This window comes from Accipiter gentilis, chromosome 25 (genome assembly GCF_929443795.1).
Source record: "Accipiter gentilis chromosome 25, bAccGen1.1, whole genome shotgun sequence".
NCBI classification, from domain to species: Eukaryota; Metazoa; Chordata; class Aves; order Accipitriformes; family Accipitridae; genus Astur; species Astur gentilis.
Genome location: NC_064904.1, coordinates 10,987,739 through 11,006,286, shown reverse-complemented (window position 1 = coordinate 11,006,286; position 18,548 = coordinate 10,987,739). Strand labels below are relative to the sequence as shown.

The following is an 18,548-nucleotide window of genomic DNA, read 5'->3' as shown; positions in this document are numbered from 1 at the left end:
ATGCTGTCCAAAACTCTCTCTTGTCTCTCTACCAAACTATTATCATTGTCTATTAATACTCCAATCTCCACATCACTGTCCTGGACACTAGACGTAACTTTTCAACCAAGTTTCTTGGAAGAAGGATCAAGGTTAAAGAAACATCCCCGGAAACATTTTTTTCTTTATATAGGTTAAATATCCTAAGCAGAACACATAGATTAGCAGCCTACTTAAAAGATGACTTACAAACTAGATATAGCAGATGCAATGTATTTAGGATTTAAGGGAAACTAAAAGAAGAAAGCATCATTGATTTCAAGAAATATCCTTTCAAGTTGTATCTTTGACTCAATATCACATTATTTACTCTTAAGTGTCATTCATGGCTTAAGTACGACTCTTACTTGATGTGTACTGATCTGCAATGGATTACCAATGCAAGAATTATCTCAGTATCTAACAGACAGGGTTACTTAAAATAAAGTCCTGGTGGCTCTTTCACTCATTTTAGCAAAAATATAGCATTTTCCTAGCAAGAAAAGAAGCAGACCTTAAAAAAAGACAAAATCATAGCTACCTGATATATACATATAGCAAAGCTTCAATAAATTCAACTCATATTCTAATATTACTTAGCTAAAATGAAAATTAGAGTCTTAGGTAATTTTTTTAAAGGGATACTTGGAGAATTATGAAATAACAGTTAAAAAAAATGAAGTTATAAGCATCTGTAATATGCAGAGGATCACAAATAGTTTGGTCAACAGATAAAGTCCCTCTCCCGCCCTCCTGCTCCCAAGAACAGGAAGGCAGGCAGTTTGATAGTTTGTTCAGTTAAGGCAGAATTACATAGTGTCAGTTTAGGTAACAACAGCGCTCTCACTTTTATGATAGCCACAAGATATAACTGTTGATTCTGAAAAGCTCAAATAATCAGTTGAAAGACTGTCAGCCTGTTCTTATGTCAACTTTGTACATAGACAAAACAATGACTTCCAATTGAATAGTTTCAAAATAAATTCCAAAGCAGCAAGTATTACAAGTTCAAGACAGACTATCTTCCCTATTCTCATGTAAAGCATTTTAAGTGTGTTTCAATCTATTTCAGCTCTTTCTCTAGATTCACTTTACTGAAGTTAATGTATTATACGTACAGAATATATAGTGTATTCTAAATTGCTAACACTGTTACAGGTCATTGAAATTAACTCTGTTCTAACAATGCGTATGTTTTACACAGAGAAAAAAGTATTTAACACTGTAACAGGTACGTCTCAAAGCTCACAATTTAACAATCTGAGAAACTAAAATTTTCTCATTACTGTGTATCACACCAGCAGCTTTTAGCATCTAAAAAAAAATGTAAAGTACTCAGCTCAAAGTGATTTTTATAATTTGAAAAAGTTATTCGGTTCCCTATTTTCAATGAAGTTCCAGGCTTTACATTTTTATTTTTCAGAAGTGTGGCAAGAGATGACTAAGACAACTTGCAAGAATCACATGTGCCATTACTAAACTACATAAAGGCCTGCTCTGTAATCTATGTGAAAAAAATCTGCAGTTACTTTGTATGGAAAAAACAAACATAAGATATCAGAATCCAAACATGGTAATAATTTACAACACAGATTTTCAGAGATATTGCCGCCCGCAATAGCTTGTAAATAGTAAAGCCAGCAACTGCTTATAAATAGCAAATACTGTTTGATACAAAATACTCATCACATACTTAAAGAAACTATTGTCCAAGTATTATTTAAAACATAACTAGATCATTAAAATTCATTAAAGTGTGAAACTAAAATCCATAAGCACACTTTTCCATGTAATTATAGAGGACATATCAGATCTGTTAAGTCACAGTCAACAGATAACCACACAGGCTTTATTCTCCTGTTGGTGCTTACATTTTATACAGAGGAGGAATGATATGGGCACTAGCTTAGGACATAGTAGATTCAGGTATAATTCGTTGCTCATCTACAAGCTTCCTGCACAGCCTTACATATGTCACTAGTTCTCTGTGCCTTCATCCCATGCTGAATGGTAGACTCAGAGCAGGAAGATTTCAAGGTACACACGTTATGGCAGCTGAGTCCCAAGTATGTAAGATAGTGAACACCCACTTTTTGAAACATAAAATAGAAAGCTGACAAGCATTATATCTGTGTTTACATATATTAGGGGTGACGCACGTTCACTTTGCATGACAAATTCTGAATGCTTCTCTAAATCCCATAAAATCAAGGGCCTTAAAAAGCAAGCAGAAAGGGTTTGTTCATAAATACGGTGACCCAAGAGATCAAACGCATGAACTGTTAGTCCTGCATCAAATAATGACAGGTAAAGAGTCTCTCTCAAGTGCATCAATGGTTCTTTCCTGTAAAAGCAACTTTCTCTGTGTTAATTATCTGACATTTAAACCTCAGCTCACTGCATTGCTCCCATTTAGAAACAATCCTAAAATCAGTCCACACTTCAAAGTCACAATAAAGGCCTAAAATTACAGTGAATACTGTAGCCATTCAATCAAAGCTAGAAAGATCCTGGAAGGAGGGATTTGACACCACCATAATCACGGCAGGCATTAGTGCCCAGGAAAACTCGGACCTGAAGCAGCAGGTGAAGAAGGCCCAGGGTTGCCTTGCCAATGGAAAGCCAACCCTCGTTCCTGCACGCCAAGCAGGGCCAAGCAATCGCCTCCCTCCACAGGGCCAACCCCCAGCCACCTACCGTCGGCGACACCGTATTTGACGTAGCCCACTAGTACTGAGCCAGCGCCGGTCCCCTCACACAGCCCTCCAGCCCAGGCCTACGCTCCCCCTCCCCTAACCGCTACCCCACAGGCCAGTTAATCGGGAGAGCGGCTGAAGTCCCAGCCACGACCGGGCCGCAACCGAGAAGCTGCCAGACCCAAGGCCGCCGGTGGGGGGCCGAAGGAGAGGCGGCCCGGCGGGGCGGCCTCTGCCCCCCGCCCACGGCGCAGCCCCCCGCGGCGGGGCTCCCACACTCCACCGGCAGCCGGCGGACCCTCGGCGGGCGGGCGGGCGGCGCGGAGCCCTCGCCACTCCCCCCCCAGCCCAGCGGCCGAGCCCCGGTACCTTGCGGACCCCCTTGTAGATGTAGAAGTAGAGCTCCCGGCCCACATTGAAGCAGAGCCGGTCCCCGTTGCCGCTCTGGTCGTTGACGTTGACGAAGGAAACGCGGACCGGGTTGGAGCCCTGCGAGTTGAAGGGCACCCGGTTAGGCCGGCTGTACTCCGAGTGGCTCAGCAGCTTGTACAGCCCCTCCCGGGTGGTGAACTGGGTCTTAATCTCGTTCATCTCCTTCCCTCCTCCCTCCGCCGCCATCTTGGAAAGGAGCATTCATCCTGCCCCAGTGCCCGGATGTAGCGCCACTGCGCAACCGCCGCCGCCGCCGGCGCTCGCGCGGCCCTGCGCGGAGGCGGCCACGCAAACGGCGTAAGGGGGAGGAGCGGCGGCGCCTGTTTACTGCGCGTCTGCGCACGCGCCGGACTGCCCGCTCTTGGGTGGGCCCTCGCGGGGAAGAGGCGGGGCCTGCGGGGGGGGCGGGGCGCCGGGGTGGGGGGCGGTGGCCGCCCGCCGCGGGGCGAGGGGGGAGGTGGGGGGGGTCGCTCAAGATGGCGGCGGCGCTGGGCGGCGAGTGTTGTGGGGGATGGGGGGAGAGTTGGGGTCGTGCTCCCGCTGGTGGGTGTGAGGAGAGGCTTTTCGGGCCCGCAGGGACCCGTCGCCTCAGGACGTTGGGCGCCTGCCCCTGGCAGCGCGTGGGGCGCGATGGTAACCTCCACCGCCTGAGGTGCCGAACTGGGGTCGGAGGGGTGTCAGTCAGTGCGCGCTGGGGCAGCGCCGTTTTGTAGGGGTGATGGCTCCCGGGTGAGAGCCTCCGCCACAGGGCAGCCAGAAAGGGGCGCCGCCACCCTGGCTGCGTTCCTGGGCTCGTTTGCCTTGGCCCCGGCCAGCGTTGTCCCCGGGTTGCTGCCAGCGCGCCGGTCAGCTCCTGAAAGCCTGGTCGGATGGGGTTGCTGAACCCTGCTGGGGGAGTCCCGTGGGTAAGTCAGGTCAGAGACAGCAAATACAGGTGCGCAGCTCTACTTTGAGGCTTCATGTCAAGGCCACGCTGCCCCTGAAGGAGACGGTGCCACCATCCCTCCCGCTCTGCGGCAGCCTCTGAACTGCCAGCCGCAGGCAGAGCCAGGCTGGGGAGTTGACCTGAAACGTTAACCTGAAAAACTGGTTGTCAGATAACTCACTTCATTGTTCTGATCGTCGTGTAACTATACAACCAGCTGTGTTGCACAGTGAACCAGATCAATGTCAGAAGGAAGTGGCATAGGGTTGGAAAGGATTTTCACTGGGCAGGGAGGCAGGACTGTTTCTTTTGGCAGAGGTTTCAGCTTAAAGAGTTTGTCTAACTACAGCCTTATGATTGACTTAAGCTAATCTAAGACTGATCTCCAACTGTAAAAAAGGGGTTTGACCTCTCCTCTATCTTCAGGTACATATTTCCATTACCTCCCTTGCATCAGTTCTAGTAATCATGCAACCAAAGGGTGAGTCAGATCCACTTGAAAACTAACACACACAAAGAAATGGTGGGTTCTCAGGTAAGTAAACTGTTAATCAGCAACCAGGCTGATCCAACTCATCGCAGAATTCCTAGAGCCAAAATAAGGAAGGAGTTGGGAACGTGCAACTGTGGGAAGATAAGCAGCGCAGAGTTAGATCATCTTATATTAACAGTAAAACCCACGCTTTCAAGGTATGGTTTCATGCTGTAGCTGTGTCGCTCTAATGTGGCTGCTACCAAAGGGGTTGTCCTGCTCTCTTCTTTCTTGACTGTGACTATCTGCTGCTGCTGCTTCCTTTACCAGCACCAGTGCTCATCTGGCCTCACGATGAGTCATTTCTGAAAGATAAATGGATAGAGAATTAAACTTCCTGCAAAGGCGAAATGAATGGGGGGTTAAATGAAAAACACTGACTACATAAGGGAGGGGACAGGAATGCACAGCAGAGCTGGGGGGAAGCGGGACTTCCCTTTCTTTCCACTAGATCACCTCAACCACAGAAGTCCACTCAAACTCCAAGGGGTTAAAGGGATTTAGTTTCCAATCAATTTAGTTCAAAGAGATTTAGTTTGCAGCTAAATACTATCTTGCTGCTGACCACCAAAATATTACTACAAGGTAGCTGAGAGACAGGAAACAGCCACAGACCTCCAGGTTAACTCATGCAGAATAGACTATGTATCTGAGTGTATGTCTCAACAAGTACAGATAATCAAACTTCCAGAAGGCCAGGTATTGAAGCCTTGTTTGAAATTCTTAAGATAAAGCCAATCAATAATGACCAATAGATCTTGTTAGCTTCTTAGCCAGCCCTGCCAAATGGTATTGATGACCTCCTAAAAGCACATAAAGTAGGTGAGCAGACTTGCAATTTTTTTAAGAATCGTCTCAAGAGTGGTTCTTTTATGCGGAAATTTTGTGAATGGACTTCCAGAGAGAAGATCTGAATGTTTTCAGTCACTAAAAAGAGAACAGGAAATGCAAGGATCTCTAAGTAATAATATTCAAAACAGACAAGGATTTAACAAAAAAAAATAAATTTTAAAAAGTGTTGCTCCAAGCAGGAATACTCAGTATGTCTTATTTATTACACACGGACAACGTTGGATAGATCACTTTGAAGAACAAAGCAGGCAACTTTGGTAGAGGGACCATGTAGAATGCAAATCATACTGGAACCACAGCAGGCCATCTGTCACTGATGGAATGAGTGTGATCCAAAGAATAAACAAAGTTAACAAGTACCTGGTTATCAGCAGTACATGATGGTGCAAAAAGTCAAAAGAATTGATGTAGTGTTTAACATTTACCAAGAAACATCAATAAAAGCTGCTGAGAGATTCCACAGAGAATCCAAGACAAATATTCATTTGAAAAACACAGCTGCAAGTCACAAGAACACTATTGTACAGCTCCATCAACAATACTCATCAAATACTTGGTTAAAGAATGGGAAAAAAGAGATTACAGAGATAAGCCCTATGAAAAAATTCTCTGTACCACTTGTAAATTCTTCTGTTTCAAGCGAACCAAAGATGATAGTTCTGAAATGATCCCATGGGTACACCTGTAGATGTGTTGTTTTGTATGCACCGCACAACCGATAAATAGAAGTCAGTCAGTATCGTGCCTTTACTTCTCACAAATGTTTTGGCAAATTGGAAAACAGATATAAGCAAAATTCACTAACATTAATAAAATAGTGTGGTCCTTTGAGATTGATTTATGCAGAGCATAAATTGGTCCTGCAACTTTTCAGGATGTAGTATTAATAGAGCTTTTGCTGGCCATGAGGAAATCGCAGCTTTAAAACTTATGCAATACAAGTACAGTTAACAATAAAACTTTTCTCTGCTTGAATTTGAAGGCCATCTGTTACTTCTCTAAAATGCAACAACTGATATTAGTGATGCTTTTACCAGCTCTTCTGAGAAAAAAAAAAAAAAAAGAGGATGGTGACTACACCCATGTTCCATCATGCAAATAGTATGTATTCTAGTGTGCAGTGCCTGCTGATTATGATGCAGGAATCAGGAGACCATCTCTGCAGTGTCTGTTAACTATAGTAGGTCTGTCAAGTCTTGCTTCGACTTCTGATGCCAGAACTAATTTAGGCATTTAGTGTGTGACTGGCTTAAGAGTCAAAAGACTCAAAAGCTCTGCAATGTGTCGAATTTTAACAAATTATGAATGTGTGTGAATTAGTAACAGAGGCATACAGAGATACATAAGTGACACATCTGAACTCATCAAAAGGTTGACGCTAGTGAGAAGAATGGCATGCAAGTTCCATTTAATGTGGAGAGAAGAAAAAGAATTACAGTGTTGGAAATATGTTTCCAATTACTTACATGGACTTTAAAGTACATCTAACTTGCTTTCATCCTGAGAAAATATCATTTATGGCATAGTTTCATAGCTTCTTATTTGCATTAAGAATGTCTTCTCAACCACTACATACATTTAACACTAAATACATGACATCATGCATTATGATATGTATTACAAAGTGAAAGGGTGTTATCAAGTAAGTTTCTGCTATGGTAGAATACATTGCATGTTGTTTGTATTCTCATCCCTTCTCCAGAGTAAGAGCATGTGAAACATTTTGTTTTCATAGTTGTGGAAGGTTATTACTTTAAAATAAATAGATATTTCTAAAAACAAACATTTGGATTGAAGAAGGCATGGTAAAAGAAATCTCCTTTGTAGTTGGGATTGGATGACAGTGAACTCTGTTGTGTCTTTGGAAGATTTCATTTTTCTGTTTGCAGTCAGGTCTCTCTAAGTTGTCTCCTGAACAGATTACCTTACCTCCATAGTGAAGAGCACTGGTCTTGTCAGTGACAGTTCTTATCTTGAGGCTGTAGCTGTCCTGGAAATTATGTTCTCTGAAGATAAGACTGAGATAATGAATTTAATTTAAATTTTATGGAAAACCAGAGAGATTAGTTTGATATGCCTACAAATAGCTTGTATTTCTAAGATGTGCTACAGCATTATGTGCTTCTCAAAACTCCCTAAATATGGGAGACATCTTATCCATACGTACAGTTTTGCTGTAATGCAGCTGAGGAACGACAAACCTATGAATAAGTAGGGTCTGATTGTTGGCCAGCAGCAACAACTGCGTTTCTTACAAAACTGGAATTTCTAGACAGTGATGCTTGTCAGTGCTGCGGTGTGAGAATGTACTGCCATCAAGAAGTCCAAGACCACTCCTGCAAGTCTGCAGTAGACTCTTCTGTGTTTGTAACTTAAACAACAAAAGATTCAGTATGTAAATGCTTCAAAATTATTTTCTCTTCCATCAAAATCAGCTATTTCATTCAACTGGTTTTCACTGGGAGGCTTGTGGGTATTGTGTTATAATACATGGTTACTGACAGGTGTTGCAGGTCAGCCAAGCAACCTGTAGTTGGTGTGAGCAACAGTTCGTTCAGTCACCCATGCAAGAAAAGTGGCTGCCATTGTGTGATTTAAGACTTCCTAAGCAGAACAGGAAATAAGGAAAGCCGAGAAAGGTGTCCTTGGAAAGAATGGGCTTTAACAGCCAAGGAAAAGGAAGCATTACCAGCCTAAAACAAAGAAGTAAGTTGTAAAAGGTGACCAGAATCAAGAGCCTCTGAACATTTTGCATGTATATGCATGGATGTCTTAAATTTATCCCAAGTTCCTCAGTCTCCACCAGGTCATCTACCTAGCTGATGGTGAGATCTTTCTCTGTTGCTTTGGTGTATTTCTCAAAGAGGGACTGAAAACTTGCCAGTACATTTTGCATTCCCTTATCACCTTTCTCATATGAGGCAATATTATCTCAAGCATGTTGCAGAGAGCTTCAGAAGAAGAATGGCTATCTGCTTTCTCTCCAGTCATAGGAGGAGATTCTCCATCAGTGTCATAAGTGTAATTTCAGTTCCATGGCCTGAATGACTGTCTCCAATTTGTTTTAGATGAAGCATTGAAGTTTTAGATAGATGATTTTCTAATGGGACTTTTTATGAGTTTTTCTGTGAGCTCACTGAAACACAGGAGCTTTGGATACTGCATAGCACAGGCTGTTCGTTCTGTGCTAGCTGAATCATTGCACATTTAAAGAAAGGAGAGCTTATTTCTCTGAATTATGTGCTGGCTTCATTATGGTTATTATTATGGTCATGCTCATGACTTTCGTTTGCAAGTCAAGAAGGGCAATAAGTTAAATTCACAAGTCTTCACTATCCATCTGGTGTCCAGAACTTACTGATATCTAGGAACTGGAAGATTGGTGAGTGGAACCGTGTAACTGTTTAGATAAAACTTCCCAATACAATTTTTCCATCAAAGTGGGATCATTTTTCTTATAATGGGGATTTTGTCATCTACAAGACAAAGAGAGGTTAGCTGAGGAGAATGGGGATTTATTGCTATGATGCATACAGTCTTACATCATTATCATATCTACCTTACAATTTCATCACACAAAAAATTTAATTAATCATAAAAAATTATCAGCTCTCAGGCTTTCAGCAGTCTAAGTGCCTGTCCAGCTGAAAGTCTGTCTTCCTCCATGCCTAATGAGCCTCGTTCAGTTTCTCTCTACTCTCTTTCTCCTGCTGCATATATAAAGCAAGTGATGGGATTACTAAAGAAAAGAGCGGTTTGAAGATTACCTATGTAGAGTAGGCTCTTCGGTCCCTGCTTTTCTGGTTTACCTGAAACTATCAGACTTATCCGGCTCATACAATATTACATTCTTATGCAACATATACTTATCAGTAATCATTTAATCAAGTGTGCACATTAGTGTGACATTCCTGGTCTTCTGCCTCCATCTTTCTGTGACTAAGTGCTAGGTATAACACTATGTCATTTCCCAATAGCAGTTCAGTCGGTTGAGTTAAATGCCATCTGATGTCTATTTGTTCACTGTGATTTTTATTTTCATAAGTAGGTGTAACGTGCTAAAATCAAATATAGGGTGGATACATACTAAATCTTAATGTATTTTCATCCCCTTTGATAGTAATAATGATAGAATTGCTTATTAAAGGCATGGTAGAATTTAGAGAGTGTCAGTCTGACATCTTTCACAGGCAATTGCTTCCAATTTTCAAATACTAACTTCCCTATTCAGTGATTTGACACAGATGAGGACACTTGATGGATATACTGGCATGCAGGGATTTCTTTTTTTTTTTGAATCAGCTAACTAAAACTTTACTGTGACGTCTAAATATTTTCAGATTCTCTACATGAAACTAAATCTGGGAGATGGACTTAGTATCAATCTCTGTATCAGTGTACCATATGAAAAGGGAAAGCTGTACACATTTGTAAGCTTAAACTGATTTTTACAACTTTTATTTTTATTTTTAGTTAAACATAGCAAAAAGCATAATATCTAGGGATTGAAGATAACACATACCCTTCCATTTTTATATATGTGGGTTTATAGTTTTTTAGAGATTTAAAAAAAATTAAAATAAGGAAGCCTGATGTAACCTACAGATTTCCTGAGACAGCTATTTGTTTCTGAGGTGGTAGTGAATGCTTGAATAGTTAAACGTATAATTCATAGAAAATCATTGAAACAAAGTATCTATTATAAATAATGGACTCACTGAGGGAGTAAAAAAAAAAAAAAAGACTTTCAGAAGGTTAAAACTCCTGTGCCATGTATACAAATATATATTGCTCTATACCTATCTATATATATTTGTTCAGTATGACTTCTATAGAGAATATTTATATTTGCTGTATTAGCCCCATCTGGTGAATTCTAACAGCATTGCAAACTAAACAGACTTCATGCTGAACTCTCATGTCCCAGCTCTTAGATGGGCAGTAGGGCATACACAGAGACCCATAGTCCTCCCTTTGCCCACTGCAGCGACAGCACAAGCACCAAGGAGGAATCCTCATTAGTATATTATTAACATAGTTTCTAAGATTGTCTTTTGCTTTAATGGATTAATCTTACAAGTTAGGCTGCTACTATCTTCATTTGTATTCAGAAACATGACCCGTCCATTAATGCACTTTAGCTACCCCCCCATTCACAAATAGAGGTACCTTCCATTTCTGTTCTTCAGTGCTCTTTAAGCTGAGGCCAAGTGTGATGGGGCAGAATCAGCTGCTCCTGTAGAAAGTTTAGGTTTAAGATTCTTTCTGAAAGAGGGCTGTGGTCCACTTTGTGTAACTGCAAAAGGATGTCACTCATCAATGAGTTCGTTTTAGAGCAGCTGTTAGTGGACATGGTCATGGGCAACCTGCTGTAGGTGACCCTGCTTGAGCAGAGTGGTTGGATGAGATGACCTCCAGAGGTTCCTTCCAGCCTCACTCTGTGAGTCTGTAAGTTTACCCTTAACATTCTCATTTATATTTGTGTAATATCAATATAAATCAACACTATTTTGAGTAGGTAGCATTTTACTTACCTTCTGTAAGAATAAATGATGATAAAGCTCTTTTGAAGTGCAGGATAAGGATCAGAGTTTCCAAACAGATGAGGAGGCTGCTTGCCTGTAATATATGGGTTAGCAAACCCAGTCAGCCTTTGATAAATGGTATGTCAGAATAATGCACTCTCAGCGCCTGTCTTGACTTGCTCCATGCCTAAGGAGTCTTGTTCAGTTTCTCTCAACTCTCCTTCTCCTGCTGCATGTCTAAACCAAGTGATGGGCTAATTTTTTAAAAAAGTGTGGTTTGCAGGTTACTTAGAGTAAATTCTGCAGAAAGATGACTGATGACTGGTTCTTTTACTGCCAGACTTAGCTGATGAAGATTAGTTGCTCTGATAAGGTAAGCTGAAATGTGGCTACAATATGTTTCTGTCCATCACTTCCCTTTTGAAAATTCAAACATAATCTTGTCATAATCTTTATAGTCAGTCTAAATTATAATTTATTCTGTTTCTTGTCTTCTTTTCTTCCCACAGCTGTGACAGGAAAGAACTTTGAGCAAAATAAAACCAGCTAGTAGCAAGACTCGAGGCTCTCATGGTCTTTATTCAAAACAGGTGAATAAAGGGGACTGTTTAAGCATAACTTAAACAGGAACATTAAATAGGAGCGTATCTTAAACAGGAACTCTACATCTTTAGATGGTTTCAGGTTTGATTACTGTTAAATGATCAACAGGAGGGACTTTACACTATAACATGTCCCTTCAATAAAATGTGTTTCCTTGCAGTATTATTCTGACTTGAATGGATTATGAGCAAGCCCATATTAGTTTCATCATTGTACCAACTAAGCCAACATCTCTCATTCTCCCAGAGAAATTTCAAGCTTATTCTTAAAATTAAATAATTACCTCAGAGCATTCCTATGCAGGGAGAATGAGAATCTCCAGTCTCTTGTTATTTTGTTATAACTGTAAAATTTAAACTCTGGGATGTTCCAGAATGTAAACGGGAAATTAATTAGTGATAATAAATCAAATCTTGTGATGACTTTTCTTGTTTTATAATACAATCTAAGATGACTACATTAAAAAGCCTACTAAATTCCTATCGATTAAACAATTATTCACCCTATGCTATCTTCATCTTAAGCAAGAAATTAGAAATCGGAGAGAAGTGAAAATCCAAAATATACACTGGACTATTAACGATACATGTGAAACAATAATTATATTTCTCTGTCCTTCGCTCTCAAGACATATATCCAAAATTATTTGTATTTTTTCACTCAGTTTAAAAAGACATATGCCACAGTCAAGTGTGTGTGTATAAATGTAAGTGCAGTAAGGTTTCAGCTCTATTTATCCTTATTAACACTGAATCTGTGCAAAATTAAGATCAGCCCATGGATGAAGAGGAGAATATTCTTACCATCCAGGCTGAAATAGTTGCTCATCAATACTTTCTGTTCCAGCAAGAAAACCTTTCTGAGGGAGCCAGTGTGCAATTCACTGGTGGCAAGTAATCTAGCTATTAATGTCATTCAGCCAGTAAAACACTGCCTAAATTCTTAAGTATATCCTGAGAATGCTCAAGCCTTCTGTTGTGGTCTCTGGACAAAATCAGACTAGAGGCTATGACTGAGCCAAACAAGCTGAATCCTGGGAATGACTGACCCGACAAGCACAACTGCACTCTGACCATCATGGATTCAGGCACAGGATGGCCAAAGCTGACCCCATTACTACTGTGAGGTCCAGTAGCAGAGCTTTAATAGAAACATTGCTCGTGCTGGTGTCTCCAGGTTTGGTCAGTTTGGAGTCGACTTTTTGTCTGTCTACCTGACTGCAAATGTGACCGTGCTCACAAAGCAAGGCAGTATATATGTCACCTTCAGTTCAAGGCTCTCTTGCTGTCGTTGATAAGGATAAATGTTCATGAATGGAATTTACTGCTCTCTGTCTTGTGGCTGGCTAACGTCAAGTGAACATACTGCAGAGCAGCAGCAGGAGCATTGGTGCACAGTCTGATATAATAGTATCTTTAGCAGCAAATTTGCCCTGGCTGGATAAGAACCATTGACTGAACTTTGTATAGCAAGAGAATGAAGATGGTATCACACAATACAGCACCTCTGCTGCATTTCCTTTTTAGTATGTATAACATTTAAAGGAAAAGGTCAAACAATGAATTTCTGTGTTATAAACTCCTCATTGCAGTTCATATGTTGCTGTGTACTGCTGTGCTTCATCAGGGTTTTGAAAGTTGGGGGAAATTTACATTGAAATGGTATAATTGCTGTAGTTGTTGCATTTGTTGGAGCACAGAATGGGTATAAAGCACCAGTTCATCGTTATCAGGTAGTCAATGATGATTAAGAATTTCTTATTACAATTATATTACTCATAATTTCAGAAAAAGCTTGCTATTTTGCCATTTGTACTGCCATTAAAACTCTCAGATTTCATTCAAGGGAAACCCCATGGCTGTAGAACAAAGATTATCCTAAATCCAAAGGAAGACCAAAGAGAATATTTGGAAGAAAGGCAAATCAAAGAAATTGTGAAGAGGCATTCTCAATTCATCAGCTATCCAATTACATTCTTTGTAAGTGCCTTGTTTGAGATGCTAATAGTACATGCCCTGAAACACTAGCTGCATACCTAATGTCTTTGCATCATTCCCAGATGCTACTAGTACAACATTAACTAAGCTGTCCTTGTAATGCTAGCATTAACATTTACAAGAAGGACTCTGCATTACATTGTGTGGTAATTTCTCATTTTGTTTTCCTAATGATCTCTTTAAGAGTACTATCTATGTAGGATAGAGTTATACCACATATCAGGCAAATCTCGATGCTGAGTGTCTCATGCACCAACCCAGAGAATGTCTTATAAAGCCAACATTTACATTAGTGAATATAGTAAGACACAGTTCATGCTTTTGTTAAAGTCTGGACTACTTGACAATGAAAATACGTGTTTGTAGCTGAAGATCCTAATTATGCAGGTGAAGCCATAAACTATGAATGTGTATTTTATACTGATATATCCTGAAGTTGTACATTTGGGGCCAAAGAAATCTCCTGACATATTTAGATATGCTTCTGAAAGAGGTCTGGTTTGCACTGACTGGTTAGTAATTCTGGCTTTTAAGTGCTAGGTGTTATGGCTCTAGTTCCAAAACTGAAAACAGATGAGCAGAAGGCAGTTTAGAAAGGTACTTTGAATGCCAGATGTATCAGTATTATTTCATGAATGAATTCTACAAAACTACAAAGCAGAATTAGAAATACTTCTCATGTGACCTATAATGACCTTTACACTTAAAAAAGCAGTGACATGCAGGCAAGTCAATCAAGATGGAAATTACATGCAAATTAAAGAATATAATAGGAATGTGAATGCAGAGGCTTCTAGAGAAAAGAATGGCCCACTGTAATTTTCTGTCTCGGATAACTAAGGAGAAAGAAGCTAAGTCATCATGGTTATATTTACTATAAATTCAGAACTGTATTTCTGTCAAATAAAACAAACTTGGAACAGTTCTACAGAACTACAGGTAAGAGGGATATTTTATTTTGAACAAATGGACTGAGAAAATACAATTTTAGATAAGTCATTAGAAAGAGCAACTATGCCCTGAGGAAGAAAAGATGAAAAATTCCTTCTTTTCCTATCCCAATCCTTTACTGCCCCTTCCTGCAACTTAGTTTTGTAGATTACTGTGAAGGACAGCAAGAACAAGACACAGAAAATGCATTCTGTCATCAGGTTTTTGTAGTTTTATTTTCAAATAAAGAACTTTTCTGGTTAGAGTGAAGTTGCTGTTTTTATTTTAAACACTAGACATTTTAAAAGTAACTTGAATTTGACAAAGGTACTTTCACTATTCCAGGCATATCTAATCCAAATAAAGTGGAGATGCAGATATCCTGGGCTGTCAGCGTCTGAAACAGTTTTGTCAATCATGGGAGTCAATGTGACTCCCACCCAGCTGAAAGAGCCATTCTGGAGGGTTTTTCCTCTCTCTTGTTTTGTTTTGTCAATGACAACAGAAAAAAGGCAGAAATATCTTGTGGCAAGTATTAACCAGCACCACTCTGATTATGAAACAACCTGTTGACTTCTAGTAACTCTAGTCTGTCCTACTTTCATAATGTAGAGCAGCTGCATTATACTGACATGCATATTAATTGGCTAAGAATGCCCTCAGCTCAGCTGACTGCAAAGCAGGATTTCAGTATGAACAGCCAAGTTACTTCAGGAGATTTGCCTCAATACGGCAGTAAGCATCTCTTTGAAAGAAATGAAAACTGACTTTCCCTCTAATTCACTATGCCTGGTTACTGTAGCCTACAGATAATTTGTATATGATTAATCAAGTACTTCTACAGCTCTTGACAAAATTTCTCCAAGTACCTACTCATAGTCAGCTTTAATCAGAATCATCCTACAGCTACTATTCTTTTTTCAGCATTCTTTTGTGGAGAGGAAGCTGGGATTCAGAGCCCTCCTGTTTTTTCACAAGAAATAGATCTTTTGATCTGTCTGACACAGCAGGAAAAGAACATTAAACTGTGCCTAAGCAGAGTGTTCATCATGGATAGCTGTGAAGCCTTAATCTGTGATTACCTGAAAGTACTCTATCATTTTAGTACCTTGTTTTTTCCTTAACAGTATCTCTCTCATAAAATGAAAGCACTGTCTGAAATATGAAAAAAAAAAAATTAATATCTATCAACCATGTATTAAAGGGTCTACCCAGAACATATGGACAGACTTAAACTAATTTCCTGCCTTTTTCTTACAAGTATAGAGTGCCAAAGTAAAGACTATATCCTATGTTTTGATTACTAGGAAGAATCAACTTCATGGACATCTGTTTTAAATGCTAATAATCTCCTGTCCTGAAAAATGTGGACCCTGAATTTGCAGATTTTTTAAATTCCTATGACTTCTAAAACCTTTGTGGAAACATGCTTCATGATGAAATTTGAAACTTCTAGGCATGTAGCAGACTCATAGTATAGTCCAGTGTGTATTGAATCCTGAACAGCTGACTTTAAATATTTCTTCACAGATATTGCGGCAGAGCAGAATTACAAAGGTGACAAGAAAAAGTATAATAATAAAATTCTTCAAAGTTTTCCTTGACCATCAGAAGGAAAGAAGACTTACAAGTTTTGTAAGCAATTTTCCAGAATATGAGGTGTTCTACCTGGACACTTCTTTCAAGGAGGGACCAGACTGTTGGAGTGTAAAAGAGCAAGTTGCTCCACAAGGGAGGGTGAGCCAGGAGCCAAGGGTGAAAACAAGGCAGGCAGGGGCAGAGAGCATACTGGCAAGGGCCATAATCCCACGGTACCTGAACAAGAAGAGGAGAGTTGGTCCAGTAATGTTTCAGCCAACAGCTCGGTGATTGCCACACAAATCTGTAATAATGAGGAAGGTCCACAGACAAGCCACGAAGTCAGATCAGCATGGCAAAGCTGGGATCAGCAAAGTACAAGGCTGAACTCAGGCACAGCTACAGCACAGCTCAGGCAAGGATCAAAGCCAAGGGCCTAGGCTAAAGGCAGCTCCTAAGCTAAGATGGCAAACCCTCGGCCAAGGCTTCTTACAGCTCCTTCTCACACTGCTCCTTTCATACTGGTCAGATCCAAGGTAACTTGGCTGTGTGGTATATGAGCTAGTTTTGAGCCATAATTCAAACTTAATAATTAACTAAAAGTCCTCACTGCAAATTCTTTCTAGATCCAGGTTTATCACATTCTTTTCTGCACCCATTTAAGCAGAAGTTCTGCAAGATTCTTCAGTTCTTCCCATTTCTGTGCCCTTAAAAGTGGGATGGTTCAGCTTATTACATGCTCAGTATCCTCAATAGAAATGTTTAATGATTTGGTTTTTTAACCTAGTTTACCCTGATTCCAGCCCTCGCTGCTCAGTAAACCTACTTTCTCAACGCCTTAAACAACTAAAATTCCATTTATAACTAAATCTGAAAGTCTAAGTGATCTCCGCATCATATGGCTCTCACTCTTCCTGAATCCCCTGATTTCTAAGGTAAACCTTTATTTGGAGGTTTCTTCCTCTCTAGGAACTGTACTTAGTAAGAAGTAGCTGCTTCGGAAGTGTTCCTGAAGTATGAAGACCTTTCCAACATTTCTTCTTGCCTTTACTACATCAGTGTGATCCCAAAGCTGTCTTCTTTATATAAAATATAAAATATGTGTTTCTTATATAAAAGTCTTCTTTATATAAAAATATGTGATCTTTCCAGTACAGGTGACTGCAGGAACTACTTCCCTCAGCACCTGCTTACCTGCTTAAAATCCAGGACTAGAACTTGTCTTCTGTGTGTCTATTTAAAATGAATCCAAAATTTATTTCCTACTATCAACTTTTCTGTCATGTCCTAATTATCTAACTCAACTCCGAAATAGAATCTGTGTTCAGTAATTTGAAAAATAAATACTGTTGCATCAAGAATGAGTTAGTGAAATACATGCTTTGTGATATAATTTCCAATAGTATATAGCTTCCTAGTTTTAATTAATTTAGATTTAATTTAAGATTTTAGAGACTTTAGTTGTACTATTTTGAAGGTGGCTTGGAGGACAGTTTTGTCACCAAACCAACCACGCACACAAAACACAGTATGTAAGTGCTCCATACATACCCATACCTACTAGTAAATATGCAACAGTGTTTAGCTGTTACATGTACTAAACCCACAACCTTTACTGTTATACTGAATCCAATTCTTAGAACTTGAATATATACAGGGAAAAAAGTATCAGGTTTATTTCCACACTTCTTGATGCTGAGGCTCTATTAAGTTATTTTTCTAGAGATGTAACTTTACCATCACTATAAATTTTTAACATCTTCATGGGAAGTCTAGGGTTTTGTTTGTCTGGGGGCTTTTTAGTCAAACCTCCTGCTCTCTGGAAGATCTTTTTCTCCAAGTTTCTTCTTCTGAATTAGGATCTATTGAAACTTATGCATATGAATGGAAAAAAGCTCTTAGCTATAGATAATAAAATTTATAGCTGCCACCATATCTATTATTCTTCCTCTAAAGCTAACATTTTAATGTAACTGTTCCTGATTTAAGGGGGTTCTGATGGGCATGACATTCTACTGTCATTCTCCAAACCAAATAACCATGTGTACTGTTTTTTCGGTCCTGTGCTAGAAAAAGACGGCACACATTTCAGCAAACAGGTACTGCAGTCATCTTGCAGTGTTCTTAAAGCAAAGAGCAGAACCAGATACTGGAAAGAAACACTTGTAACTCTGTGGAAGACGAAATGTCCTGTGTCACTAAATTTGCATAGGTGTAATTCTTGTTTTGTACATATAATCTCAGCTAAAAAGTGCATAATTATGCATTTATTCTGGGAAAGTGTAAATCATGATTTAAGGTACAAAATATAAAGACAGTGTCCCTTGTTCCAGTCACGAGGGAGTATTAAGATGAGGACCAGTTTAAAATATCAAATTGTAGTGGTTATAAACTTAACCTACTAATTTTGTAACAAACAGCATATAAAATAATTTATGATAAGGTTAAACAATTATTCTG

General features: G+C 39.8%; 1 protein-coding gene across 8 annotated transcripts in view; it reads right to left on the bottom strand.

Moving 5' to 3' along the window:
• WDR20 (WD repeat domain 20) overlaps positions 1 to 3,433 on the bottom strand; it is a 47,913-nt gene extending 44,480 nt beyond the window's left edge. For all 8 annotated transcript variants that reach the window (XR_007509639.1, XR_007509638.1, XR_007509640.1 and 5 more), the window contains exon 1: positions 3,084 to 3,433. Coding sequence is in view for 5 of the 8 variants with exons in the window: in XM_049829051.1 (XP_049685008.1) it covers positions 3,084 to 3,347 (264 nt within the window). In the remaining 3 variants the exon portion in view is untranslated. The remainder of the gene's footprint in view (positions 1 to 3,083) is intronic.
• Positions 3,434 to 18,548: the final 15,115 nt, after the last annotated feature.